Source organism: Nomia melanderi, chromosome 9, assembly GCF_051020985.1.
Source record: "Nomia melanderi isolate GNS246 chromosome 9, iyNomMela1, whole genome shotgun sequence".
NCBI classification, from domain to species: Eukaryota; Metazoa; Arthropoda; class Insecta; order Hymenoptera; family Halictidae; genus Nomia; species Nomia melanderi.
Genome location: NC_135007.1, coordinates 6,617,197 through 6,643,475, shown reverse-complemented (window position 1 = coordinate 6,643,475; position 26,279 = coordinate 6,617,197). Strand labels below are relative to the sequence as shown.

The window sequence follows — 26,279 nt, the reverse complement described above, 5'->3', positions numbered from 1 at the left end:
CATGTTCATTCATATAGATCGCGGAAATTATCTTCAAAACCAGAAATTTACAATGCTTATGCGTATAATTGCACGAATCAAGATCGACTTAAATCGTAGCCAAATAATGTTTAAATTCAATATTCGTCAAACTGACGGGTTCCGTATATCTAATGTTAAACGCTCTGTACGCGCTGTCTTTTGCATGATGCAGGTTACGTTCACGCGTGAATCGTGCCGCTACAATTTGGCAATGTCAGGCCCGTGGCGTTCCGATTTGGCAATGGCCATGCCGTGCCACAGCCTCCATGGAATCTAATTTGCGGGTGTTACAAGCCGTACGAAAAGGACGCGGCTCGCTATCCGCGGTAGCCCCCACTATAAGCAAAACCGTTCGTATAGGTTATAAAGGACCGAGCCCCGTACTATACGACTGCACTCTCTCAGTGAAACTCTCGAAGGATCGTTCCAACGGCTACTCGTTTACCTCCACCTCTGCGAGACGCGTGCACCATGAGGATTATAACTTTGGTATGTAAGGCTGATTTTTGGTAACCCTTCACAAACCCAGTGGACTTTTGTAGAGTAACTAACTGGTAGCGTCCAATAAACATATCATTAAAAATCTTGAAAATTACGGTGAAATAAAGTAAATTATTTCTTTGTTATTATATTGTACAAGTTTTAAGTATTATTGTTTTATATCGTAGGAAATCGTCAAAATTATGTTGAAATAAAGTAAATAATTTTTTTATTAGTATATTATACAAGTTATAGATGTTATTGATTATATAGGAAAATAATTTATACGAATACATCAGTTTGAAAGTGTACGTGTTGGACAGTATTGAATTAAGGGTAAATTTTGTTTTGGTATATCTTCATTCGCGCGAGCCGGGTCGCGATATATTGTTTCGAGAAACGGTGTCTTTAGTATTTTATTGACACTGTATGCTGATTATTTTTGAAAGATCGTATGTGACTGGAAGCTAAAGTGTTTTATGGTTGTTGTATAATCTGTGTTTTGCTTGTAAACGCCGTGTTTGTGATGCTGTCACGTTCGACGCCTGCTGGTGATTTCAATGCCAGGCAAATCATGGCGTCGGTTTCGAAGTGTCGAAGTTGCCGAAAATTATGCAACCCAGTGTGTCCGGAATACTTTCGATGCACTTTCGTGTATTAGGAGCAATGTATAGTGTTCGAAAATTACAGTTTTGTTTACTAAATTGATATATTCTTATTATTACTATGACTGATTAGTACTTACTTAATATCACCATTAGATTCGCACTAAAAAAATTAGTAATCTAATTTAATTACTAGTAACTTCTACATTAATTATTTTTATATAAACGGTGCTTTTTTACATGATTTTTAAAATTATTTTTGTATAATTGACACTTAGGAAAAAACGTCGGTTCATTTTATATCAAATTTAAGAACAGTTATTATCTGAATAGGAATTTCTTTTCCTTTTTATAAATTAATCTGTCTCTATGTAAAATGCAACTTGAGCAATTAATACTGTAGAAAAATTATGATCAATATCCACATAGCTAATTCAACCTACCCTCATTCCACTAAGGATCCAGTTTTAATTAAACAAAAAACAGATCTATATTTCTCACGAAGATTAATTTCTTCCGCCAACATCGTGCAGCCATTCTCTAAAAAAGATTGAAATATGTCTTAAACAACATTTCTTCGATTTCATAAAAAGACGGGAAGCTATAAAACGTTTTGCACAAAACACTAAATCAATAGTTCTTGTCTACTTTCACTCCAATAAAAAACTCGGTCTTTTCTTCGACAAATTGTCCACGCTAACTAAAGTTTGTTCTAATCAAATAAACAAGTTACTCAAATTGATGAGACGCTGTATACATTATTCAGTTTACAATCATCTCATTTTCTCCCTTCTCTAATTGATGTCTATGAAATTTAATTTAAGCCCGGTGCATTAACGATTGATTAGTAAAAAGAAGAGAGGTTGGCCAATTTCCGTTCTATTTACGTATTCCCCTCCGATGTGACTGGGCTTCGTTATGAATTAACAAGTATGTATATGGAGCAACGCGCGTGTTGCAATTTTGCGTCGTCTTTCGTATTCACGCGTCGCCATTCATAGAAAATTAATCATAATTAACGATACCATTTTCCTTATATATTCAAAGAGGCTTCTGTCTCCTCCGTAATTCCTGTGGGAACTTTCATCCGCCGCGGGTTTCACTTATGAACTTCGCGCGTGAGATCGAACGATTAATTTGTGCGAGAACAGACATACACACCGACAGACGCACATACACAAAAACGTGAGTAAAATCGTGTTTTCTACGTTTTTCCTTAGCAATGTTTGTTCACCCGAGAGAACATATTAATAATTCAAGTTCATTTCTATTTTTCGCATTGTAATATCGTTTTCCTTTACTGGGAAAACACTCAACACGCACACGTAAACAATTCATTTAAATTTACTCTGTGAAGTGTGTCTTATAGAAAGTTTCCACTCATTCTTTGGGATATTATAATATTTTCTACCTGCAATATTTTCAATTTTCATTGATTCAGTTACAAATACTTAAACCATCGATACATTCATTATTACCATTGTCCATCAATTTGTCCTCGAATTTAGATTCACCGTGTACTTTTAGCGTTTGCCGAGTCGCTTGGGTTTAATTCTATTTTATTAAAGGGGATACGCAAGCCGCCGTCAACGCGTAGAGAGTTAACAAGTTTCGTTGCAGTTGCTTTCACCAATTTAGTGTGATACCTGTCATTTCGAACACTTTTTTTGCATTAATAAATCGTCATTTAATTTCTCTATTCTAATATTAAGCGGCTCTGTTGAATGCTGATTAATACCACAAAATGCTGGCTCGTGAATTGTGAAAAATGATTATTGTGTTAACTCATAGTTTGAAGAAAGTCTACGACTTTTTATTTCGAACGCGTTACCTCACTAAGCTTATGGATCGATTTCTACAGTGAAAATTGATCGATAGTCTTTTCACTTTCGTCTCACTCCGACTGGCCGATCATAAATAACGGTAGATGGACACAGACGAAATCAATCCATCGTTACAGGTTGTTATGAATATTTCATACATTCTTCCAGTCTGCTTCTTACGACAAGCAGCAATTTCCTTCTCCGTTAAGTCTATTATCTATCGAGTATACAATTCTATTAATAATTCGTTCGTACGATTTATGAAACAAACCTTATTTATGCAGTTCATAATTTTTCGTATCCAATAAGGAGAAACGAGAATGAATTAAATAATTTAGATTTCTCCAATCTTCGAAGTTCCCGACAGTTACGCAACGCCGAAGCGATTTTTCTGTTTACTGATTATAAAATCTGTTCACTGACTTTCCATTGCGCCAGTTATATACAATTTTTAATAGCAAATTCATTTACATCGGGAAACGGAATTTTACAATGTAACCTGAAAACATCTCGCGATTGGGTTGCCTGTAACGTGAAATGTCGTAAATTTTTCTTTTATTATCGGAACTACCGGTTTTATAGCATCGGGACAGTCTTAATTATAAGAAACCCGGGTGCTATAAAATTAGAGACAATTATCACGATTACGCAGCTGAGACGGACAATATATATGAATTCCAGAAAACCGTCGAAGAAAAATAACGTCGCAATAATCACTCGCTTATGACATACGAAAAACCAAGAAAGCACAACAAGCGATGTGAAGAAACGTAATCGTTAATAAAGTCTCCATTTTATGCCCGATCTAATGAAACTCGAAAAACCGCTGAAATAAACATTCCAGTAATTCCACTTTTTCCTTAATTGGGCTGTCTTATAAATTTACTTAAACGGACATGAGTCTCTTACGAAATTTCTATTCAATCATATCCTGTAAATTACTCCATAGAGATCTGTGTTTGTATAATTCTTTCAACGATAAATTATTTAATTTTGCATTTACACATGCAATTCTTCTTTGTTTTACTTTAGTTTTTCATTAAAATGTATTATAGATGTATCTTCTCTGCGTTTGACAAGTATACATTTCATTGTCTGAGTTTATTACACGCACAATGATAGATTTCTGAAACTAAGTTCCACAATTAACGGATCAATGCTCATGACTGAAATCACTTTCATCGCTTAATCGTTAAGTGATCGGCAGAAAAATAATTACGATTAAATGACTCATGAATGAAAACACAGCCGAGTCACTTGGCCGACTGTCAATCACAATCGACGCATTCGAGACGTGTCCGATGATAATAACGACGTAACGATTTTGATCGCGTCGCTAAAACCCAGTTTCGTCTCTTAGAAAATCGATGGCGGAGAAACCGTCCGACAATAAATTGCGAAAGCGAGGTTAATACGTACAACCGCGGGGGTAAATCACGGCTGCTTTCGTCGAGCATAAACAGCCATCAGCCATCGGATCCGCGCTCTCTACCTATCGCGGAACAGTGCTGCCTTTGCAGCCGGTTGCAAAAATAGTCCCCAGTTCCCGGCCGCAAATTAGTCGTTGTTCAAGCCCACTTTACGATCGTTTTTTCTCGTTGCTCAACAGGAAGGAAATTGCCCCCGGGGCTGCTTAATGTGATTCAACAATTAAATCGGCGTTATGCGTTGCTTAGTAGCTGTCTTCGAAGACGCACAACCCAATTCGACTCGCGGAGAAATTGACGGTGCTACTTCTATACGCGTAGTCATGCAATTATGTGTTATATTATTTCATAGAATATAAATTATTCGAGTGGTTGATTTAATATGACAGATAATTGTTCATTGACGTGTTCAGTCACCGCGAGAATCTTTTCCGTAGGAGGGAATTTAATAATTAGAGAAGTATTAGATTACCTTGGGGAATATGTTTTATAATAGTAATTCGATAGTATGATCGCGTCTGTGTTCTCTAACAGTAAGATTTTATGAGTTTTGCACATGTTTCGAATGTAGTTTACGGTCGTATCTTTAGAGTACTTTGTCCGCGGAGAAACTGGAATTTGGAATGTTATAGAAAATTCTGGGCATATAGTGTCAATGAAAGTGTTAACAATATACATGTAATATTTGTTCTAGTGATAGTAGTAAATACAATGTCTTGAAGCATGATCAGTGTGTAATGACAATGGGGCGCTCTGAATTTAAATGAAGGAAGGATTTTGGAAATTAAAGAAATAGTAGCAAAGAAGGTTTGAAACTTTGAAACTTCGAAACTATGAAATTTTGTAAATTTAAGAATTGAGAAATTTAAAGGTACTGAATCCCAAACGCTACAACTTAAAAGGTAATTGAACATTTTCCGCGGAATGTCAATGGAATCCTGTTTACCATTATGGTGATCGCGGCCTCGTTTTCCACTAGTCGGATCGTGTAAGCGATCAACAAATGGGACAAATCGGAAATGTCGAAATATATCCGGCGAGTATCTGTCGAAGATTTAAGAGAGAACCGGTGTGTAGTGCAGAAATGGCATGGCAGTCACGGGTTTCCAGTAAACGGCGTTTTAGCCAGCGCGCGCGCTTTCCCATTTCAGCACGCGTTCGCAAGAACAGGCTCATTAGATAGCCGAACCGATGAAAAAGTGAGAGCGAAGATATTTCGCGAGCGGGAAGAGGCCTCGACGTGATCCGCTCCGAAAAGTATCACACACGTCGCTGCATCGGCTCATTATGCCACGGGATATTTGTCAGGGGTACGCGACGTTAACAAATCCGGCTGAGCAACAATCCGACACGGTCTTTCACTCGCTGGATTACACGGGCCGCGAAATAATTTTCTAGCTCAATTAGACGTTAAATGAAGTATGCACGTCGCTGTCGTAATTTTTACCTGCAAAAGTCATTTGTAGCCAATCGATTGGAAATTATGATAGACCCCGCGAAGTGTCAGTTTTTTTCAGTCCCGTAACATTGTCTGCGAATTACATCATTACAACGGAAAAAAGTCTTCCAATTTAGTCTAAGTCTTTTAACTTTAATTATCGCTGAAGAATTCATTTTGCGCAATTGTATCATTGATTTATCTTCCATTTTTACGACCGTTGCATTAAATATTTTATACGAACTCTTTGGACTCAATCTGTCTTTCACCTTAGATGTTTAATTAGCGCTGAAAAAATTCATTTTACGCAATTACATAATTGACTTGTCTTCGATTTTTACGATCGTTGCATTAAAAATTTTATATTACGACATAATTCTACAGGAATTTTCAATAGAATTATCATTTTACTGATTTCTCGGTAAAAGAACGCGCAGGTAGTTACTTATTCCGTATACGTTGCGCTATTCTTCGATTCGTCGCGTAGATGACACGGTCATCCGATCCCAGTCGAAAGCTACGTTCGCTGCGCCACGACTTTTTTCGACAACAATTATATCACAAAGAAAAGAATCGGAAATTTAATGGACCGTGCTTCCGCGCAGTGTTCCAAGTTTACTTATTCTTCGAAAGCGGCGGATGGCACGCTTTCATAGAAAAAACACTGCAACAAATTCTTTCACCGTTGTGTGGACACGCACCGGCTACCACAGAGGCATCGACTACCGCGAGCCGACGTGAAATTTTTGATACACGTTCCCCGGTGAAATGTGAGAAACCAAACGTAAAGCGGAGTGTGGGAATCTGCGGAACAGAGCTCGGTAACAGTGAAAATGCAAGGCAAGGGTTAAACGTGGTCATGCTTCGTTGACTCACGGCGTAATCGTATAGCCAGTATCTAATTTTCCAATGCTTCCTTAATCTATCCCAGATAACAACTTCTTTTTCTCGTCCGATTATTCGCGAACAATGAAAACCTTTTCGAGCCACGATTGGTCATTAATAAAACGCACGTAATCCGCTGTTAACGATCGGGGTATCGATAACGTTCATATACCTTCATCGAATTATTCGAAACATAAATAATCCTACTGCAACGTACATTTTAAATAAAATTAAACGAAAAGTGAATTTTATACGCTTTCTACGCGCGTAATTATCTAAGAATATATTATCTGCCATAATTTTTATAAAAATTCTAACGCCTTAATTCTTTAACTAGTTGACCACTGGAATAATATTCACTGCAATCCCATATAGTCGAAACGATTTTTTTAACAGAACAAATTTAGAAATATGTCGTAATAAATTTATTGCTATCAGCCACTCTACCATTAATATTAAACAATACCAAATCAATAATATATTATCATAAAAATCTTTAAATCTTTAAAGAAAAAATACCATCACTCAAACTAAGGTGTCACAAATTCAAAGTTAATAGCATCATAAACTAAGCAATGTCACAAATTCAATGTTACTAGCGTCATAAATTAAACAGTGTCGCACATTCAAAGTTAAACACGCTTGTCAAGTTCACTGACAGACCAGCCAGCAAGAAAGTTCATTTTCTATTTTCGTTGTATGAATGACCGCTCGTCTTCCGGTTGGCAGTGGTCGGTGAAAAAGCAAGTGGAAGAGGTGTATGTTGATCAGACAAGGGCAATAGGAGTCTCGCGTACCAATGCCGCGTCCTCAACGCCCATACGAAATGAGTCACGTTCACTCTCGCTGCTTCCAACGGGCAGCCATATTTAGACTCTAAACAGTTTTTCTATGACCGTTCAATTGGACAGGCTTGCCAGCTTGACGGCCTGCTTTTCTCAACGGGAACGTTTCGCTCTTTACACTTTCAAATATTCTGCGGCGACCTTATGCGACGAACAATCGCCGTTCGCGGCCCTTTCACGTCTCTCTCTCTATCGCCTTATCTTTCTCTCTCTCTTTCTCTCCCTCTCTCTCGCTTGCTCTGTCTCTATCTGGTTTCCGGCGGATACATATTGCCGGGAAACGAGACGACGCCGTGTGTCATCTCGCATCCTCTCTCCATCGAGGAGAAGAGCCTTATGACGGAGATCTTGAGAAATACGAGTTCGAGTTGTTCACCTGCCGCTACTTTCGCGGCTGTTTCAATGCGCGCGATGTATCTCGGAGATTGATCTGGGGGCTTTGAATGCGAGATTATGTTGTACACACGTTCGTAATTGTTCGAGCGACCTTAGTGCCTTCGAAAAATAAAGCGTTACACTTTGGAGATGTGGAGATTTAAAAAATTGATGTACAAAGATTGTTTTAGAGGTAGATACCAGCGATTCAGAGTTGTGTATTTGTATGACGAAGTTTCTAAGTAGGAAGACACTTATCTATCTTTATAATAATTGTTTTAAAAAGTAAGAATGCTGATAATCTTGTCTTCTTATCAGAAATCAAACTGTACAGCTTTGAAGTTAAAGTTAACGACTCGTACACAAAGTGTTTTTGAAATGCTGTTGGAAGTATCTTGGGAATATGAAGTTAGTAAAACGGCAAACAAAGGAAGATTCTCATGGCAAAGTGGAAAGTGTGCAAATAATGTTTCTGTAAAACGTTCTATTTTTTAAATATTTGTATCCTTGCGTATAATCACTTCGTGGTTATCTCATTGAATCAGATACCGAAAGCGCATGAAGAAACAGATTCTTTTCTATTCGACACAGTTTCAAGTAATTACCCCTTCTTAGATTTTTTCTGTGCTGCTTGTTTCGCGGCTAACGAGACCGATAATTAAATGGTTTTCCGCGGCTGTTTATTACAGAGGCAGAGACAGTTTCGCGTTCAACGACGTAACGACACTGTGGGGCGTCCTTTCGTTACGCCGTCGGGGTTAATTAAAATACGTCGGCGGTTAAATTAATCTGACGCGAGTCATCGATCGTGCGCAGCTTCCGCTACGGAAATACTCGCGAGGAAAGTCTAGCCGAGACATTTTAACTACTTCCTCGCTTGAAACGCGATATAATCAAACGCATGGCTCTCCTGGTCCTATCTAGATCAGATACGCGTTACGCGTATATGCGCCTAATACTTATGTACATACGTATGTATATACGCGGTGCTGCCAGAGGAATGCGATTCGCAAAATGTGACCAGTTACCAGCACCTATGGCTTTTCTTTTTCTACGAAGGCAACGTTTTACCTTCACCGTGAAAGCGGTCGTTCGTTGGTTTCGTGTTCACTTGTTACCATTCGGTGTTTCGGAATCGTTGCAGTCGATCACTGAGATAGTATCGAACTTGCAACATTGTTCGGTGGTATGGAAACGTCTTTGTTTAACACATTGACCGTCACGAGAATTTAGAGCGTTTCTTATGATATACTTATTGTACCATAACAAAGGTAAATGGTATTAGAATTAGTTATTAACAGATTGACTGTCACGAGAATTTGCTGCGTTTCGTATAATAATACTTATTCTTTCATAACAAAGGTAAATAATATTAGAATCAATTATTAATGATTTGGTACAATGGTTCTTAAGTTAGACTATTATTTAGTTACTTATGTGACTAAATATTTTCATTCGACATCAATTTCTTTATTGTTATTGCTTTCAAGCAATCTAGGAGCTCCGGCTATCGGTGACCACCGTGACAGTCAACGTGTCAATGGCTTGGTATCATACTTCTTAAGTTAGGCTATTATTTAGTTCCTCATGTTACTAAACGTTTTAATTCGATATCGGCTTTCTAGTCATTTGGACGCGCCGGTCATCGGCGACCACCGTGGTCAAGGTATTAATACTTTGGAATCTCGTAAAATTGTTGTGGATTTATATTCTACAATTTTTGCAAACATGATGGAACGCTTGTTTGAAAGTCCGTTTTATATTGTTGTATAATATCTCCAAATTTATAGATGAAAAAATTATGTTACATGTTAATAGAAGATAGTTAATAAAGCTTCCGTAGATGCACTCTTGAAGTTTATATACAGGAATTTCAAAAAGTCAATTCAACTGCTCGCTAGTTTTAGTGTTAATATGTTCTTTTTGAATGGAAATGTTAATTATGATCGAATTCAAACGGTTTATCTTGTTAGAGTTGATTTATGAAAACTCAAAGTAAAGTTCGATTTTGATTTATTGGACGGTTAGTTTCAGTCTCATCAGGATAATAGTTTCTGCGGTTTCAGAGATTGTAACTGACAGTGAGAGTGAGCTAAGAAAATGTACGGCATTTCGGGTAATAGCTTTCCTGGTTCACTAGAAGCGTGCGTAGCGGAAATAAATCGGAGTAATCCTGGCAAATAGGAACACTGCCCTCAGCTACTGCCTTCTACAAACAATAGTTTTACTTTTACTTTCGAAAGAGTACTTCAAGACGTCTTTATCAGACCAACTGCAACGTTGCATTTTTTCCCTCTTTCTCTCTCCCATTCTGTAAATATAGTGCTCGGAAGGTTGTAAATACCACTTTTACCCGACTATTATTGTGTAATACGTATTTATATAAGAAAACTTTAATATCGCAAACGTTCGAGATCGTAATCATTTTCAGTCACGCTAGGCTTCGTCAAGGGTTCTTAGTAACAAACGTGATTAAATATGCAGGTAATAATTAACGAGCTGAACATTTTTAATAACTACATTTATGGATGAGAAATTATTACAATAATTTTGAATATCATTACCAAATCTAAGAAGATACTTTAAACTAGGACTACCTTACCATTTTAATTACAAAAATAAAGATTAACTCGTTACTATGCGTAACACGCTGCGTATAAATCAATTGCACCTATTTGCAAGAACTTACCATTGAATACAGGGCGTGTCGAAAAACCTGAGACAACTCAATCCTTTGCAAGTACACTTTCTCGTTCGAAGCTTCATTCCCAAGGAAATTGTTTCGTTCTACTAATTAATAAATGTTTAACGTGTCTACGCATGACAATCCATTTCCACTATCAAACACAGTATTTACATTTAACAATTTTTCAAGCGAAAAAGAACCCTACTTTCTCCTCCCCTCTTATCTTTACGTACAAATGAACATCCTTAACGTTAATACCTTTATCATTTCTACTCCTAACATTCACCGTTCAATTACCCCATAACTTTACAATCTAACCAACAAACTATACTCCTAAGAGAATATCTCAAACACAATTACCGAAAACAGTTACTCATACATTTTACGTACCAAACCATTATCATTTCTCCAAACGATTGCAACAGCTCCCAGTCCCATCGATTCTATCTAATTTCCATCCAGGGTTCCACGAAAACGTGGAAACAGGCTGGTTCGCTCGATAAAGTGTGCTCCTGCGGGAGTATATCAAAGATAAGACAGGTTTACGCGGCGTCGCAGTTCTTCCTTTCTCTGGAAAGTTGGAGCTGGAGCTGGAGGGCTGAGCCGAGGCGTGGTAGAGAGAACCGGGGCCCGATTGCTTTCAACTAGATCGGCCGAATGTGTCCGTGCCTCTCACTGTATGTGACTGGCATGCTTCGAGCGCGCTGATTATAGGAGCCCAGCCTAAGCGTCACGATTTTCCAGACCAGATGGAGAGTCATTAGACTATACACGCTGCGGGTTAGCCTATCGGGACCCAGCCGCAATAATGACGATGCAACCGGCGAGGTTAGCATGATTTCGTATGACTTTAATTGAGCTAGCCCTACGATTATTAGTCGACGATAATGAGCGACGAGAAAAATTGATTCCTTCATGGCTGGTTCGCTTCGTGTCCCCTAGATCCGTTTCACGGACGATTATACCCTATTTTCTGATGAAAGTCGGTCATGATTACAACTCTAGCGATCCTGACATTCATTAATCTGTTTTTTCGAGGAACTTAGTTTCACAGGTAAACGGTGACTAATCTTTGAATATGAGGATTTGCTTTCTTTGCTCGATGCTTCGTAATTAGATTTCTATGGTCGATTCGTAGAGGTTGGTTCTTTGGTTCTCTGCTGGACGAATGAAGTTTATATGATAAAATGATGGCGTACTTTCTTTCACTGTTTTCTTGCGCTTGCCTTTATGCTTGGTGGTTGTGGCGGAGATTCTTTTCCTCCGAGGCACGAGAAGTGCACTGGATTCAGTGAAGCGCGAAACGCAGCGGGAACTCTCGTTTTCGAATTGGTTTTATGGGTGACCTAGATTTCTTTGCCGATTAAACGGTACTTTTCGTGAACGGGGCGCGGGATACAATGGCTTATGCTAATTTATTTGTCTGGTTAGCGTGGGTATTGAAGTTTGTGGATGGATTTTCATGCTGAAAATGTCTACTTCCCATGAACCACCTAGTTTGCAATTCGAATTTTCATGGAACTCGAGTTACGAATAGGTTGTGTTCCTTAAAAACTTCTATACATTCTGCTAACCAAAGAAATCGATTGTTTTTGAATTCGTTACAATTCAGAAACTGTATTCTCCGCCTCGAAAAGATATTTCATCTTTCTAATCCACATAACAACAAAGCATCCCTCATTTCCCCTATGTACTACATGAAACTCTTTATTTAAATGTCAACTAATCCAATTGAATTCACGGAATATTACTACACCGATTATCTAACTCATCTACATCAAACGACAATATGGAAAATGTACCTATATCACTGTTACTCGCAACGTGAACGCGTGTGTATATGCGCTCTGGTGATAGTGGCCAGAAGAATTGCACGTATATATACACTAATGATACAAACGGGTTAAACAAAATCAAAGGAACGATTATCAAACTAAAATGGATCATCGTCTCTTGTTTTTCACTTTAACCCTTAACGGTCGAGAGCTTTTCTTGCAATACTCGCCCATAAGACGACAAAAAATTGAATGAAAGCTCATAAAACGTTTATAAGAATGAAAACTTAAATATATCCAAGATATTTACTTGATGAACCTGCTAATTATGGAATATAGTTTTTAACAAATCTCTCGTATATGCAATAAAATGAAAAAGTGTGTATTCGACGAACTCAAGGCGAATGCACCTAGGCATATTTTGATGAAAACTAAAGAAAAACAAAGAAGAATTACATGTTTATCTGAGAATATAAAGAATTCATCGATGAAAGAATTAGTATCATTTCCAGCTTTAAGATGACGTGAATGCTCGTCAAACGCAGTTTGGTTAAAATCTTTGTCCCCGTAGTGGTGCCTTTCGACCGATAAGGGTTAAACAAGTACAAAATCGAAAAGAATTATTTACGCATTATTCTTTCGATTGTCCGTGACCCAGCAGTTGTCCGGGTCATCCGACAGCGACCTTCGACGTTCTTCCCCGCGTGTGATTACGAAACGTTCATTTGTCATGTCGCACGTCGATCCTGTGCATTTCGTCAGCCATCCAGACATACGCGTAGCCCGTGTCTATCGAAAGGATAGCCACATTTTATCACGGGTCGGCTGGAAATTAATCGGCGCACGCTCGTGGAACATGATGCATACAGTATCGTTCGAAAGTCCCGCGACGCTGTGTACACCTCCCTGTCTCAAGGACAGAACCGTGTGCCAAAGCCGTCTCGAATATTCCGTCCGGCCGAGGCGCGTTCTCAATCGATGTTTTCGTGCCATCTGTGCCGATACTATCGTCGTCGACACGGGATCTGATATCTCTCATACTGCGGTCTGCACTACGCAGTCATCCCGCTGTGATATTTTCCTACGACTACCTCTGGATCTAGGTTCTGTCTTGTGAAATGGAAACTGATCCTTAATATCGAGAACTATTTAGAAATAGAAACTATCTGTAACTGTCGTGTAGATTGAAACGTGGTTTAAGATGTTCTTTTTTTAAAATTGCTGTGAAGATACAATGTTTTCTGAAAAATCATTGGATTTTTTGTTTCGTTGATTCGTTATTAGAGATAGAAATCATTCAGACTTTCATTTTTCACGAAAATGCAGATCAGATAGGGTTAATTCGGCTAATCGATAGTTGTAGTGTTAACGAAATGATGGTTCCTTTAATTTAATTGAACATTGGATATTCAATATAAATATCAACAATTGTTTTATTATACTTTATTTAATTTAATTATTTTATTCTTACGCTCGCTTATTGGTGAAACGAACTGCATGTAAGTGTATGCAAGCCTTCCTGCGATATTTATTTCAAAATGGATCAACAGTATAAATTTATTCAATGTTTTTTAATTTAACTGATAAACTCTTATATAATGAGATAATGCCAAATGGCCGGTTTTGAAATTTGATTTAGAATCCTGCGTTTTCTTTCGTTCATTTAACTTTATATCTCAATTCCGATATTGTTCGAATTATCAATTTTTTAAATTTTATCCTTTCTTCAGTTTCCGTTTCCAAGAAAAAGATTTATCATCCAACTTGTTTACCTTTATTTTATAAACCCGTAACATTTATAAATTTCCAGAAGAAATAAACAGAATCTATATCCGTAGATCAAATGCTAGAAGTCCGCGCGTTGCATTCGCGCGTTCTCGAACGAAAGAAAAAGGGAAAGAGAATTTCAAGTCGAAGAATTGCTTCCGTTCACGTCTGTTACTTGATAAACGTAACCTTTCTGGTATGCATACGAAATAGAGGAGCCTAATTAAAGCGGAGTCGGTTTCCATAGGCTTCTCGAAGCCGTGCGCCTTCTAGCGAAGGCTTTCATGCAAGAATTTTCTCTTACGTCGGTTCTACGCCCGGCTCTGTATACCGCGGCATACCAAAACAAGCCATCGGCGCAATTGTACAAACCGATACGTTTCTCCGGGACGGAAACTTGATAGAACCGCGGCAGACACGTGGAATCCGTGTTACATGGGCAATAATATATGAACACGCGTCGAGCATGAAAAATGATGGCCGGCTTTTTTCGCGCGTTGCACCTCGTTCCACTTAAGGAAGTTCGAAAGCTGGATAAAACAGATTATGGCATTTGAAAATGGTAACTCGTAACGACGAAACACAGGGATGAATAGAAATTCACATTTATAATATTACTATTTCATTTTCATTGGAAAAGAAAAAATTTATTGCTAGATTAGTGAAAAAGAAATATGAAGCAAAAGGATGCAGAGGAGAAGAATAAAACTTAATGGAAGTATTAGAAGTGTATTATTAAATATGACGGTACTTATAAGTGTTCTTGCTAATCCGTTATTAAGTCTAATTGTATAAACAATTTTAGAGATATTGGTAATTAAAAGGAGAACTAATGGAAGGTTGGAAGGAAAAGGAATGAGTATTTGATTGTTACTTCCTTTGTAATTGTAGTATTTCTAATTAATCAGTTACGGTTGCTGTGCTCAGACGTTATTCTACTCTTGTAGCAACGTGTTAATCGAATGATGAAAGATTGAAAGATTTCACTTTTCTTTAAGGGAAAAATAATTATTAATTTTTTGTGCGATTAAATAATCATAAAAGAAAAAGGGAGAGCGAATTTTAATGTTCTTATCGTACAATAAAGGTCAACGATGTCGTTTGGCAAAACAGAAGAATAAATCAAGATGCATGGCAGGTAGAGCTAACGGAAACCTCTGTTATTGCTGCTCCAGAGTCTGCGTAACCATTGAAAGTGATAGTTGAAATGACAGTGTTTCCTGTAAGTCGACGAACGTGCAGTGATTTTAACGAAGGAATTGAGTTCAGAGAAGCATGCTTTATAATTACCGTAACAAGCGGAATTACATTAACAGTGGGAGTGAAATACGGCGCAGCAGATAAAACGGTACTTTTACTCCATATCGAAGCTATTGAAAAACTTTATCCATTAATCATCCTTCTCGCAACCAAATTCGCATTAAACCAGCTGAATGCGATTCAATTATCTCAAACTACCATCTAACAAATTAAAACTAAAAATTCTTCAAACATTAACCTTTCCAGAAAAGGCTAAATCTTCTTTACCATTAAACAAATATTAGCAACCCACTTGTTTATCTCAGATTTGATGTAAAATCTTAGATCACCAGCCATTCACAAACGAAACATTTACAAAAACTTAATCTCTTCGCTTGCAACGTTTTGCATGCAAATACCACAGCAAAAAATACTCATTTCCAACGTCTTGTCAAGATTTCACGCGAGCGAAATCCGTATCCACGCGGATCAATTTATTTTCTGTTTTGCTTGCTGCGCGAACCGACGTGAAAAGTGACAGTGTCGGGATCGTTTCCTGTGGGTCGTCGCGAGGCGTGGTGTGGTGGTTGTCTTTTGTGCGAGCATTTGCTCTCGGCTCGGTTCAAGGAGATCCAGAAGCGACGGTGGTGGCGTGGCTGCCTGCGCAGCACGGCTCGGCTCGGCTCGGCGTGGCATGGCGTGGCGTCGTGGCTAAGCGAAACACACCGGCGAGTTACGACGCTCTGAATCTGAATCTCTCACGGTTACCACGCCGCCATAATCCTGCCTCGCCCCGTATTCGGGTCAACCGAGTAGTAAGAATTACGTAACACGTGTGCGCCGGGGCGGTTCCCACTGAGAGTCGCTCTACCGGAAGTCGGGGAGCACGTCTCTCGGCTGTAAGGACATACGGTCAGCCCGTCGGGCATGGGAAATCCTGATCATAATAGGAAAATCCTCCCAAGGATGAATCGGCCGGGGACGAGGAAAGTATTACAAGGAAACATCTGCCTATCGGCAGACGATATGGAAATGAGAATGCAGATATGCAAATTCTCAGGCGAGCGGCGTTAAATATGTCACGGCGCAGCCGTTTATCCACTGCCGGTATTGTGGTCTTGGAAAACGTTGTTGTTAGTGTGTTAGGATTTTTTCATTTTTCTGGAATTTTTTAGGAAAGTTAGAGAGAAATGGTTTGTTATTTTAGAAGGATATTTTGGAGGAAATGTTCGTTAGTTAATACTAATAAACTCTTTGTAAAACAGTTTTTGAATTGTCTTTCGTATTATAGAATTTATGATTTCTTGGTTTATATAGTATTCTTAATGTCAATGATTTTTATATTGTTTTGAGTGATGTAAAAGAGAAAATGAATGGTTCGATAATGTTAAAGTTCAATTTACTTGTGTCGAGATGTACAATAGGTGTGTTATGTATGTAGGTTTAAGGCTCGTAATTCATTTATTTTTCCTCGTAAACGTAATGTTCGTTACGCTGTAAAAATATCCGGAACTAATGTTACAAGGACGTCGTGCTTTTCTTCTCTTGAGTTTCACTGCAACGAGTGCGGTTTCTGTCGTTTCAAGTACGTACGTTTCTCTTTTACTTTTACGTCGTGCGCGAGAAGTCTACTAACTCATTAAATCTTTGTGTATCTTACATTAACATTACGCCGCACTATACAAGTGACAATTCAGCAAGAAAAAAAATTAGTCCAAGGCATACATTTTTCATGCGTTACTTTCTTTCGAAATAATAGCGTACGAGAGCGTGAGCCGCATGTGAATCGTCCACCGCGTCTGTTCATAACTTACTATTTCTACATCTCATAAACACTAACGCACGAGTACCAACCTTTCAAAGTCCATTATCTAAAAAACGAAGTCTCTTATGAACGAATAATACTCGATCTTTCCTTCTTCCATTTTCCCATGGTTTCACAACTGAATAAACAAAAATGTAATCATTTTCATTTATTTTTGATTCAGATAAAAAGTATCATTGCTATAAGGAAAAATAATTACAACAGTAAACGGTTTCCATAACAAATATTGCAACAAACACTGTGTACATTCGACACATTTCTCCTATCAAACCCACTTAATTTAATTTTCCACTTTCAAGCTCGCTATAAAGAAGAATTTCCAGTCCACCTATAACTCTCCCCCCCAATTTTGTTGTCCATTCTGACACGAAAAAAAGGCACTTAACATTGACACTGGTCCTAGCGCGATTTTCATGAGCCGCACTCGGACAACCGCATTCTGAAATGTTCACTGCGCTTCCGCCGGGTTTACATAATAAAGCAATAAGTATTTCACTTTTGTTACACCGTTATTTTTCTTGGTAACGGGCCTTCGCCCCGAGGTGCCGGCAAACCCGTGGATCGCGGCCATTTCACCGGTGCATAACACTTTCCTTCCTTGGTCCGTCTGCTCCGGCGGCGCGGTGTGGCAGCTGTGTGTGCGTTCGCACGTTCGCGAACGCTAGGCCTGGTTCTGGGCGAGCGATAAGGAATTTAGAGCCGCGCATACCATTCGCGCGTACTCGGGTTCACCGATCCGCGAAACTCGCTCTCTCCTCGCCATCTTCTGTTTCCTATTGACTATAAACCGCGCGCCGATGCAGATCCGGTTTCGTGCCTGGAAACTAGAATAACGGGCTGGCCTACCGACATTCTATCGCTAATCCGGACTATTTCGATTACCGCTCCGTGTGACGTGATAAAGGCAACTCCATCTCCACGTCTCGGCCTCTTAGAGGTTTCTTTTACGTCTGACAGAGAATGGGTGATTCTACTGATGTTTCTACTTTGAAACGTTGGCATAATACGGTGATATCATTTTTCAATGCTGTTGTGTTATGCAAATTTGTGTTATGAAGATAATTTAGTAGGGAAAAGCAAGATTTGGTTCTAAGAACTGAGAAAACTTGACTGCTTTGAATTTTTGAGTCTGAGAAAAGTAGTATGGAAAGTATGTTGTGTAAAGTTGAAGTTGATGTTTTATTTTGTAGTATTAATTTAGTATATAATATTTTTTTCTTCTGCGTTTCTTTTATAATAATCATAGGAAAATCTTTTCTTTATGTGTTCCTTAATGCGAAAATACCGCGTTACACAAGGGTACTTGGAAATGGTTCTTATGTGTTTCTTATGTGAAACTGTGTGTCGAAATGCGCAGCGACAGCGGTTATACTATTAGAACGATGGCGTGACACGTGTAATAACAGGAAACATACTATTACATGCGTTATTTGGCGCCAATTGAAAGGATATATGGCAGGATAATCAGTTCGGTGCACGGCTAGTCGTGGAAACTTTGCGGCGAGGATATGAAAGTTCTAGAATTAATAGGACCACAAAAGGAACTATCAAAAACTTTTATGGCACAAGTGATCAAAATGAAACTTAATTCTACTGCTTAAATATAGGTGGAGACTTATTGCACTTTCGAATAATTAACTACGAAGCTATTAAACTTACATATAAATTCCTTGGTTTCACAGAGACGAATCGTGACGCAAAGTGTACCGATCACTGTGATTATCGTGACAAAGTAAATCAAACTTTAACATCGCCAATCCCTTTTCCAGGTAATCCCGACATGCCTTCTGCTGCTAACAGAAGCGAAGCGAGTGGAGATCCGTCCGCGGATCGCGGAGCCGCAGGTGTACTACGAGGAAGAAGACAGCCAGGCGGCTGAGGACGATTACAACCCGGCGGTGTACCAGCCGCGGACCCGTGCGCTTCCTTCGCCACGATCGAAGGACGCTCTGCACCCGTCGAAACCGCCACCGGTTCAAACGATCCGCAACTACAACAAAGTGAACGACGACGGATCCTTCACGTTCGGCTATGAAGCAGCGGACGGCTCCTTCAAAGAGGAAACTCGCGGAACGGACTGCGTAGTACGCGGCAAGTACGGTTATATCGATCCAGACGGCAACAAGAGAGAATTCACTTACGTCTCCGGCAATCCCTGCGACCCTAACGCGCCTAAAGACGAAGAAGACGAACTACCGGAGAAACAAGAAGAAGATGACTTAAATGGACCAGCGAACTACCCATCAGTGAGACCAGTACCAAGACCTGCACAAGTTAGACCCAGCTACCAGCAGCCAACAACCCGAGCTCCAACCACGATTTTCCAAACGGAATATCAGTTAGACGATGATGCCAGCCAAGAGCTAGGCGAAGGTGACTATGTCAAGCCATCTCAATTGCGACCAAGCTCGTACAGAACACCACAGCAACAGTCTTACGTCCAAGCGACACCGTCTACAGCCTTATATGAGCCGTCGCCCACTGCCAGCCCAGCCCTCTACAGACTGGCATCGTCCACGACGCAGTATCAAAGCACAGCCTCCCCCGTTCATCGTACCCAGCCCACCGTAGCCTCGCCAGCGTATCAGACCCTGGAAACCACGACCCGCCGGCCGGTCACGCGTCACCCGAAGCCTCAGTCAGTAGCGATCACCCCTAGACCCCATGTTGCACAGGTAGCTGCCCAGTACGTGTCCCCTAGTAGCACCGAACGTAGCTCGTTAGCGTACAACCGGCCATCCGCCGCGGTGACCGCGTCTCCAGGCCTGCGCAGCACGACGCTGAATAGCGCGTCCCACCTAGACTTCGCCGCCGAGCTCGAGCGTTACGTGAACACGGTCGGCGTGCCGGTCGTGCCAAAGCACGCGCAATCGGCGCCCCAACAGTCACCGAAACCGGTTAAATCGCCGGTAGCCGCCGCGGACCCCATCTACCAGTCGGAGCTGGTGTATGATCCCTCCACCGGTCAGTACAATACCCAACTATATCAGACGCTACCCCAAACCGTGGGTGACTTCACCCTAAGTCACAAACTCCAACCGTTCGTAGCCCAGCCACAGTCCTACCTTGGACTGCAACAGCTGCAGCACTTGCAGCCCCAACAGCCCCAGCGTCAGTCACCACTTTACAAGCAACCGATCGCCCAATCGGCACCTTCAGCCGCCGTTAACCAGCCCCAGGAGGTCCTGTACAGGAAACAACAGGCTCAACTACTCCAGCAGTCCCAGCAGCTGTACGCACAGCAGCAACGCAGGCAACAGCAACAACAGCAGCAGCAACAACCAGCCCAGTCCCACAGGCTCCAACTGCTCGAGTCCCAGACGCAACCGCAGTCCTTCTATTACGTAGCTCCCTCGAGGTCCTCCAATGCAGCCAGTTCACCCCTAACTGCAAGTCAGATCGATCAGTACCTGCGAGCCAGCGCCGCTGGTTACTGATCTAGTGTCCTTCTCGTGAGTCTTTTTTGCCGATTTACGAAATCCACGGGGATGTAATATTCTTCTGCCTGTATTTCCTTTCTTTCTCGTACCGTTCTTTACGATGCTGCGCCGAACGGCGACGCTTTAACCCCTTGCCTTGCAATTTATTTGGTGAGTGGTCTACTGAGTCACGTTGTTGTTAACTATCTGCCAGGGAAGGAAATTTTCTATTCTTTTACGGGTGAATGTTCGTTCGCAGAAGTCTGACGGTATTCAGATAAAAGTAGTAGTTATTTATCGAATCGAAGGTAAAGTTTTGGCCACGGGTCTGGCTCGATTCTATAAGGGAAGGGGTTAGTTAGGGAGATTACTGTGCTGCCAATATGGCTGCGGAGGTGCGTTCTCGGGATTCGAGCAGTGCGGTGAAAATTTTTTATGAGTATTGTTAACGAGCTATTGGGATGCTTTTATGATGGCGTGGGATCGGTTTGTCGCTCCAGTCGTGTCGTGTCTCTCGGCGTTTAGCTGATGGTGGATTCTACAGATGGTTGCTTGGCTATTTTAAAATGTGCATGGCGATTTAGAACGTATGCTGTATTTATGACGTTCGAAGACATCGAATGCTACGCCTGAGTAGTGCAAAAATTTCTATTGAACGAAATGAGTATTTTTCGAATAGCGTTATGACTGCATGGTATACTGTATCACTAAAAAATATTTAATCGCTTGCAGTATTCGAAGTGTGAAGGATAAGAAGAATCGTATCCTGAAGAAGATATCGCATTACACTATCTCACGATTGTTAGACTATCATTAGGTAAGCATTGGCTTGCTTTTTTTACTGGATGAGCTGAAATAATTATTCGAAAATGTATGATTAAATATTTTTGAGTGTTGGAGTATGTACACTAGATTCTGTTTGATTATATTGGATAATGTATGCTTATGGGATGAATCAGGAGTCATGGTGTGAAGCTCTAAAAATGTTCAAAACTAATTGTATAAATATGACAATCTTGACAAATTAGCCTGCTGATCGCGTGAGGTGCTTAAATCACATTTATTATTCCGGTAGCATTAAATCCGGAAATTATTGATCATAAAATCTATTCAAATTCGAGAAGCTGTTTTAATAGTTTCTAAGAATTTCTTAAAGTTGCAAACAATTTTTAAAGTTTCTTAAAATTTCTTGAAGAATGTTGCTATTTAGATCAGAACGTAGGCTAAGGTTTTAAACATTTTGCAATCATGCTTGCTGGGAGGGTCGAGGCTCTCCAGCATCCAGTTGCAATTTCTAGAGCATTTTTCCAGTGTTTACGTTAAAAATGATTATCGTTAGAGAGTGAAAGTCAATGACTTGACGCAACGCCACGTACGCGAGATACATTACCACGGCAATTTCTCATCGCACCCGATCCACACGGTAACATGCTATACCGCACGGATTCCACACGAATGAACACAACCACGTTCACACCACGAATATTCATTGTACACGCGCACGTTTCAAACACGATCCTGCAGCCCACGTCCAATTTGATTACAAAACACCAATACGTAGGATCGAACCGGATAAACATTTGCTGTCGTAACGATGACGGTACGTTTTAATCACGCAATGATAACTTTCCCAGACATTTCTTAATTAACGACTGGCTGCTGGAAAATTAATTAGAAACTAAACATCTGAAAGTTAATGAAAGTTACAAGAACAAAACGTACACTCCTCGCGATTATGGAAAACGAATTGAGACCTACAATTCGAATAATCGTATTTATTATTTATTTTTCTTATTGTGCATTTTTGTTAATGAAAATTGCATCGCGCAAGATTTGTTGAAACATTTTCCAGAAAATATTGTACATTAATTTATTTCCCATGTATACTTCCCCCGAAAAGGCGAGACACGCCATTCATTAAAAATTAACGCGAAAGACATGAAAACCTACAAAACATGATAAATCAACAATTTTATTAAATCAATTTTATTAAAATCACTTTCTAAACAAAATCTTTTCTTCGCATTATATTTACTGGTACACAGAAAGTCTAGTTGTTCACTCACAAAAAAAAATGCACTCAAGTAATACAGGTTCGAATTATCTCTTCCTGTTGCATAGCGGATTTTCAAGTAATTAATTCATATTTTTACAGACACATCAACCAACGAGGGTTACACGTAAACTTCGTATTATCGGTTTAATCTCGCGGAAGATAATACGAAAACATTTCCTAAATTCCGCTTTACCGTGTATCAGATTTTTAGAACACGCTGTGGTTGCATGAAATCAGCAATACATTTCTGGTATTCGAAACGGAACGTGGTATCCGGAATAGTATCGATATTTTGCAACGGAAAATTTTGCAAGCTCGCCCGAAGTGCGATCGGTCTCTCGGGACCGTCCTTAGAAAAGTGACGGTAACTTTCATTGGCGTGGCGTCGGCCGGGCAGGGACATTCTATTCGGCTCGGGTGAACTTTCTATTTGCATTCCCTGTGACGCGGCCTATGAGAATCGATTCGAATCTAATACATCCTACGACTAGGCCGAGCTATGCGCGCACGTACATACGTTCTTACGGGCGCCGTGGAAATCGGCTGCGCGATCGTAAATCGAAAGGCGTGGACCCCGGCGATCGCACGAAACAGATTTCACACGCATCGAAAGGTTCGCTCCGCCGCTAGTAAGTACACGCTATCGGTGAGTGCTTTCTCTGTTACGCGATACACGCTCGGTAGGCAATTGTCAAGTTCGTTGTATTTATCCTGTCCGTTTGCTGACGGCTCGCTTAGACGGAGCTTGACGGATCTGCTATGATGAAACGCGGCAACTCTCGAGACGACACGATCGCTCGAATCTGCTTAATCGTAGATTTCAAGTGGAGATCAGGGTTAATCGCGACGGTAGAAGATGAAATTGGTGTGTATCGATTAACATTGATGGATTCGAGAATTCGAAGGAAAAACTTGTGGGATTGCGAATGTAAAGGAAAAATTTGTACGGTTGCGAATTTAGAGGAGAAATTGGTATAATTTGGTGTGTATCAATTGAAACTGATAGATTCGAGAATTCAGAGGAAATATTTGTGGGACTGCGAATTTAGAGGAGAAACTGGTATAATTTTAAATTTGTGCATCGATTAACATTGATGGATTCAAAAATTCAGAGGGAAAACTTCTGGGTTTGCGAATGTAAAGGGAAAATTGGTACGGTTGCGAATTTAGAGGAGAAATTGCTATAATTGTAAATTTGGTGTGTTTTGATTGAAAATGATAGATTCGAGAATTCACAGCAGAAATTTATGGGATTGTGAAAGTAAAGGGAAAATTGGTACGGTTGCGAATTCAGAGGAAAAATTGGAATAATTATTATTCCAATAAAAAACTATTGTTGGTGTAATTACAGTTGCAAATTTGGAAGTAAAACATTGGTATGATTACGAGCTTACAGTAAGAATTGGTGTAACTGCAGCTGTGAAGCAAAAATTGGTATGATTACGAATCTAGAGCAGCAATTTGAGAGTAAGAATTGGTACATTTGTGAATCTAGAACCGAAATTGGGTGTAATTAAGTGTGGAGAGTACGAATTGGCACATTTGCAAGTTTAAAGAGAAAATTGATACAACAGTAAATCTAGAGCAAAGTTCAATGAAAATTGTTAACCTAGGGCAATTACGTAACGATAAAGTTCGTAGCTTTTTCGTCGGCGGTACCGTGCGTAAGTGTCGATACGCACTTCTGTCTATTCACATTGTAAATACTTTTTCGTTAGCATTATTATTTAGCTGTCTAGCAATTTATAACGTTCATTACTGTGCCGGTAAGGAAAAACGTTTTCTTACGTTTATAGTTGTTTTTTTATACTATTTGTAAACGTGATCGAAAAAAAAGATATATCGTAATGAATACCGTGTGCATTGTTTATTTCATTTCGTTCACGAACCCGAGATCGTTTCAGCGGCGTTCCTCGGAACTTCTGACGCGAACGAGAGGAAAGTAAAAGCGCGAGGAGAACCGTAAGTACTTACTACGAAAATGTTAAGTACACCGCTTCCGTGACTTTTTGCCGCAATGTGTGCATCGCTCTTCTGTTGCTTTGCAATTCAATTACAAGTTAATTAATTGACAATGGAATTCTGCGATAGTAAACATTACATTTCGAGGGACTTTCTCTTCCTGGTAGTCGTAATAAATTATTTCACGCATTTATATACATAACGATAGTCTAGTTTATTGATTATAATGTAAATTTATGTCCGTTGGAGGAATTCATAACAATAAACATACGAGAATATTTTTTTATATACGTGACGTGTAGAATTAAATACGAACACTTTGAAAAGAGAGAATTTTGTTTTCTATGTTCAATATGCTTGTTCATTTAAAATTCAAATATGTTTTTAAAGTTTCAATTACAATTTTATCTTCAAGCTATAGTGAGTGAAAGGATATTTTGAATTTAAATTGCTAATATTTAATTAGAGAAAATAGTGAATTATTAATTGGTGTAGTTTGTAATGGTGCAGCTTGGGTTTTAAGTAATTTTAGTCAGCAGTAAAAATTAATTTTTTAAAGGAAGAAGAGCGTAGAGGTATAATTATTAAAAGAAGAGGTTAATCAGTTTTTTGCCTTGACAGCATGATGTTTTGACAGTTCGTGTTTTACAGTAGTTAGATGCACATGACAGACGCTTCCGTAAAAAGAAATTAGAAATGTAAGGAAGTCTGCGTTCCTCTGTACACTTTGTTACATCACGAGAGATTTATGTTATCCAATTGCTTTGCACTGATCGCTTCATAAACAGCACATGTAATATTCTTCGTCCAATTACGAGGAAAGTAATGGAAAAGAATTGTAATACCATTAGACAAAATATGGATTACATGACACCTCTTTCTCACACTAATTTGTACATATTTTTGGAAAGTAATTAAAGATTAAAAAAACATTAACAAAAATCGTTTTAGTATAAGTATTTTAATTCAGTCTATTTTTAGAGCACAATTATTAAAAGCTTCATAATCAGTTGTTGATAATTTTGCTTTTTAAATTAAATGTTTAATATAAGCTTTTATTTCTTAGGATTAATATTTATTTTGTAGAGAAAGAATTTATTAATATCATTTCCAGTGAGCCAGTAAATCATTTCACAGGAGGGGAGAATGAAGATGGATGTTTAGAAATAAACAATGATCAGGAAACAGTTGTCGCATAGAAGCGGACATATATTTCATTATAAATAATTTCGCTTTTGTGGTAAAAGCGGAATATACCTGCATCGGTGAAAGTGATTGAAAACGGAAGGTTCTAGTTAAAGTATTAAATCAAACCAGGCCAACTTTATATAAGGTTGACCATTGCCGGCGGAATGATTTTTTAATCTAGAATTGGACACGTAATTGCGAAAGAAAATCGAATGATATATATGTGAAAGAAAATTTCAACGCCCCATGAGTGATCAATGTTCCTCCAGTGGTTATCGTTCAACTTTGCTATACAATTTGCATACAAAGATATGCATAAATCAGTAAAATTCGTGAAATCATCGACTTGCTATTTAAATAGAAAATTGATTTCGAAGAATGTAATGTAGGGAAAGTGTAATAAATAAAAACAGAATAAATATACAAACGAAAACTTAAAGAATACATGTTTGTAGTGAATTAA

The 26,279-nt window shown here is 39.2% G+C and overlaps 1 protein-coding gene across 2 annotated transcripts; it reads left to right on the top strand.

Annotated features, from left to right (window-relative positions):
- Positions 1-417: 417 nt before the first annotated feature.
- On the top strand, positions 418-24,518 carry LOC116427759 (uncharacterized). Of its 2 annotated transcripts, XM_031978491.2 has the most exons (3): positions 418-510; positions 18,961-20,155; positions 20,240-24,518. In XM_031978491.2, exons 1-3 carry the CDS (start codon positions 493-495, stop codon positions 20,626-20,628), a joined length of 1,602 nt encoding a protein of 533 aa, XP_031834351.1. In that variant the 5' UTR covers positions 418-492; the 3' UTR covers positions 20,629-24,518. The 2 variants fall into 2 exon arrangements, with proteins under 2 accessions (XP_031834351.1, XP_031834350.1); XM_031978490.2 differs by having other exon boundaries at positions 18,961-24,518.
- Positions 24,519-26,279: the final 1,761 nt, after the last annotated feature.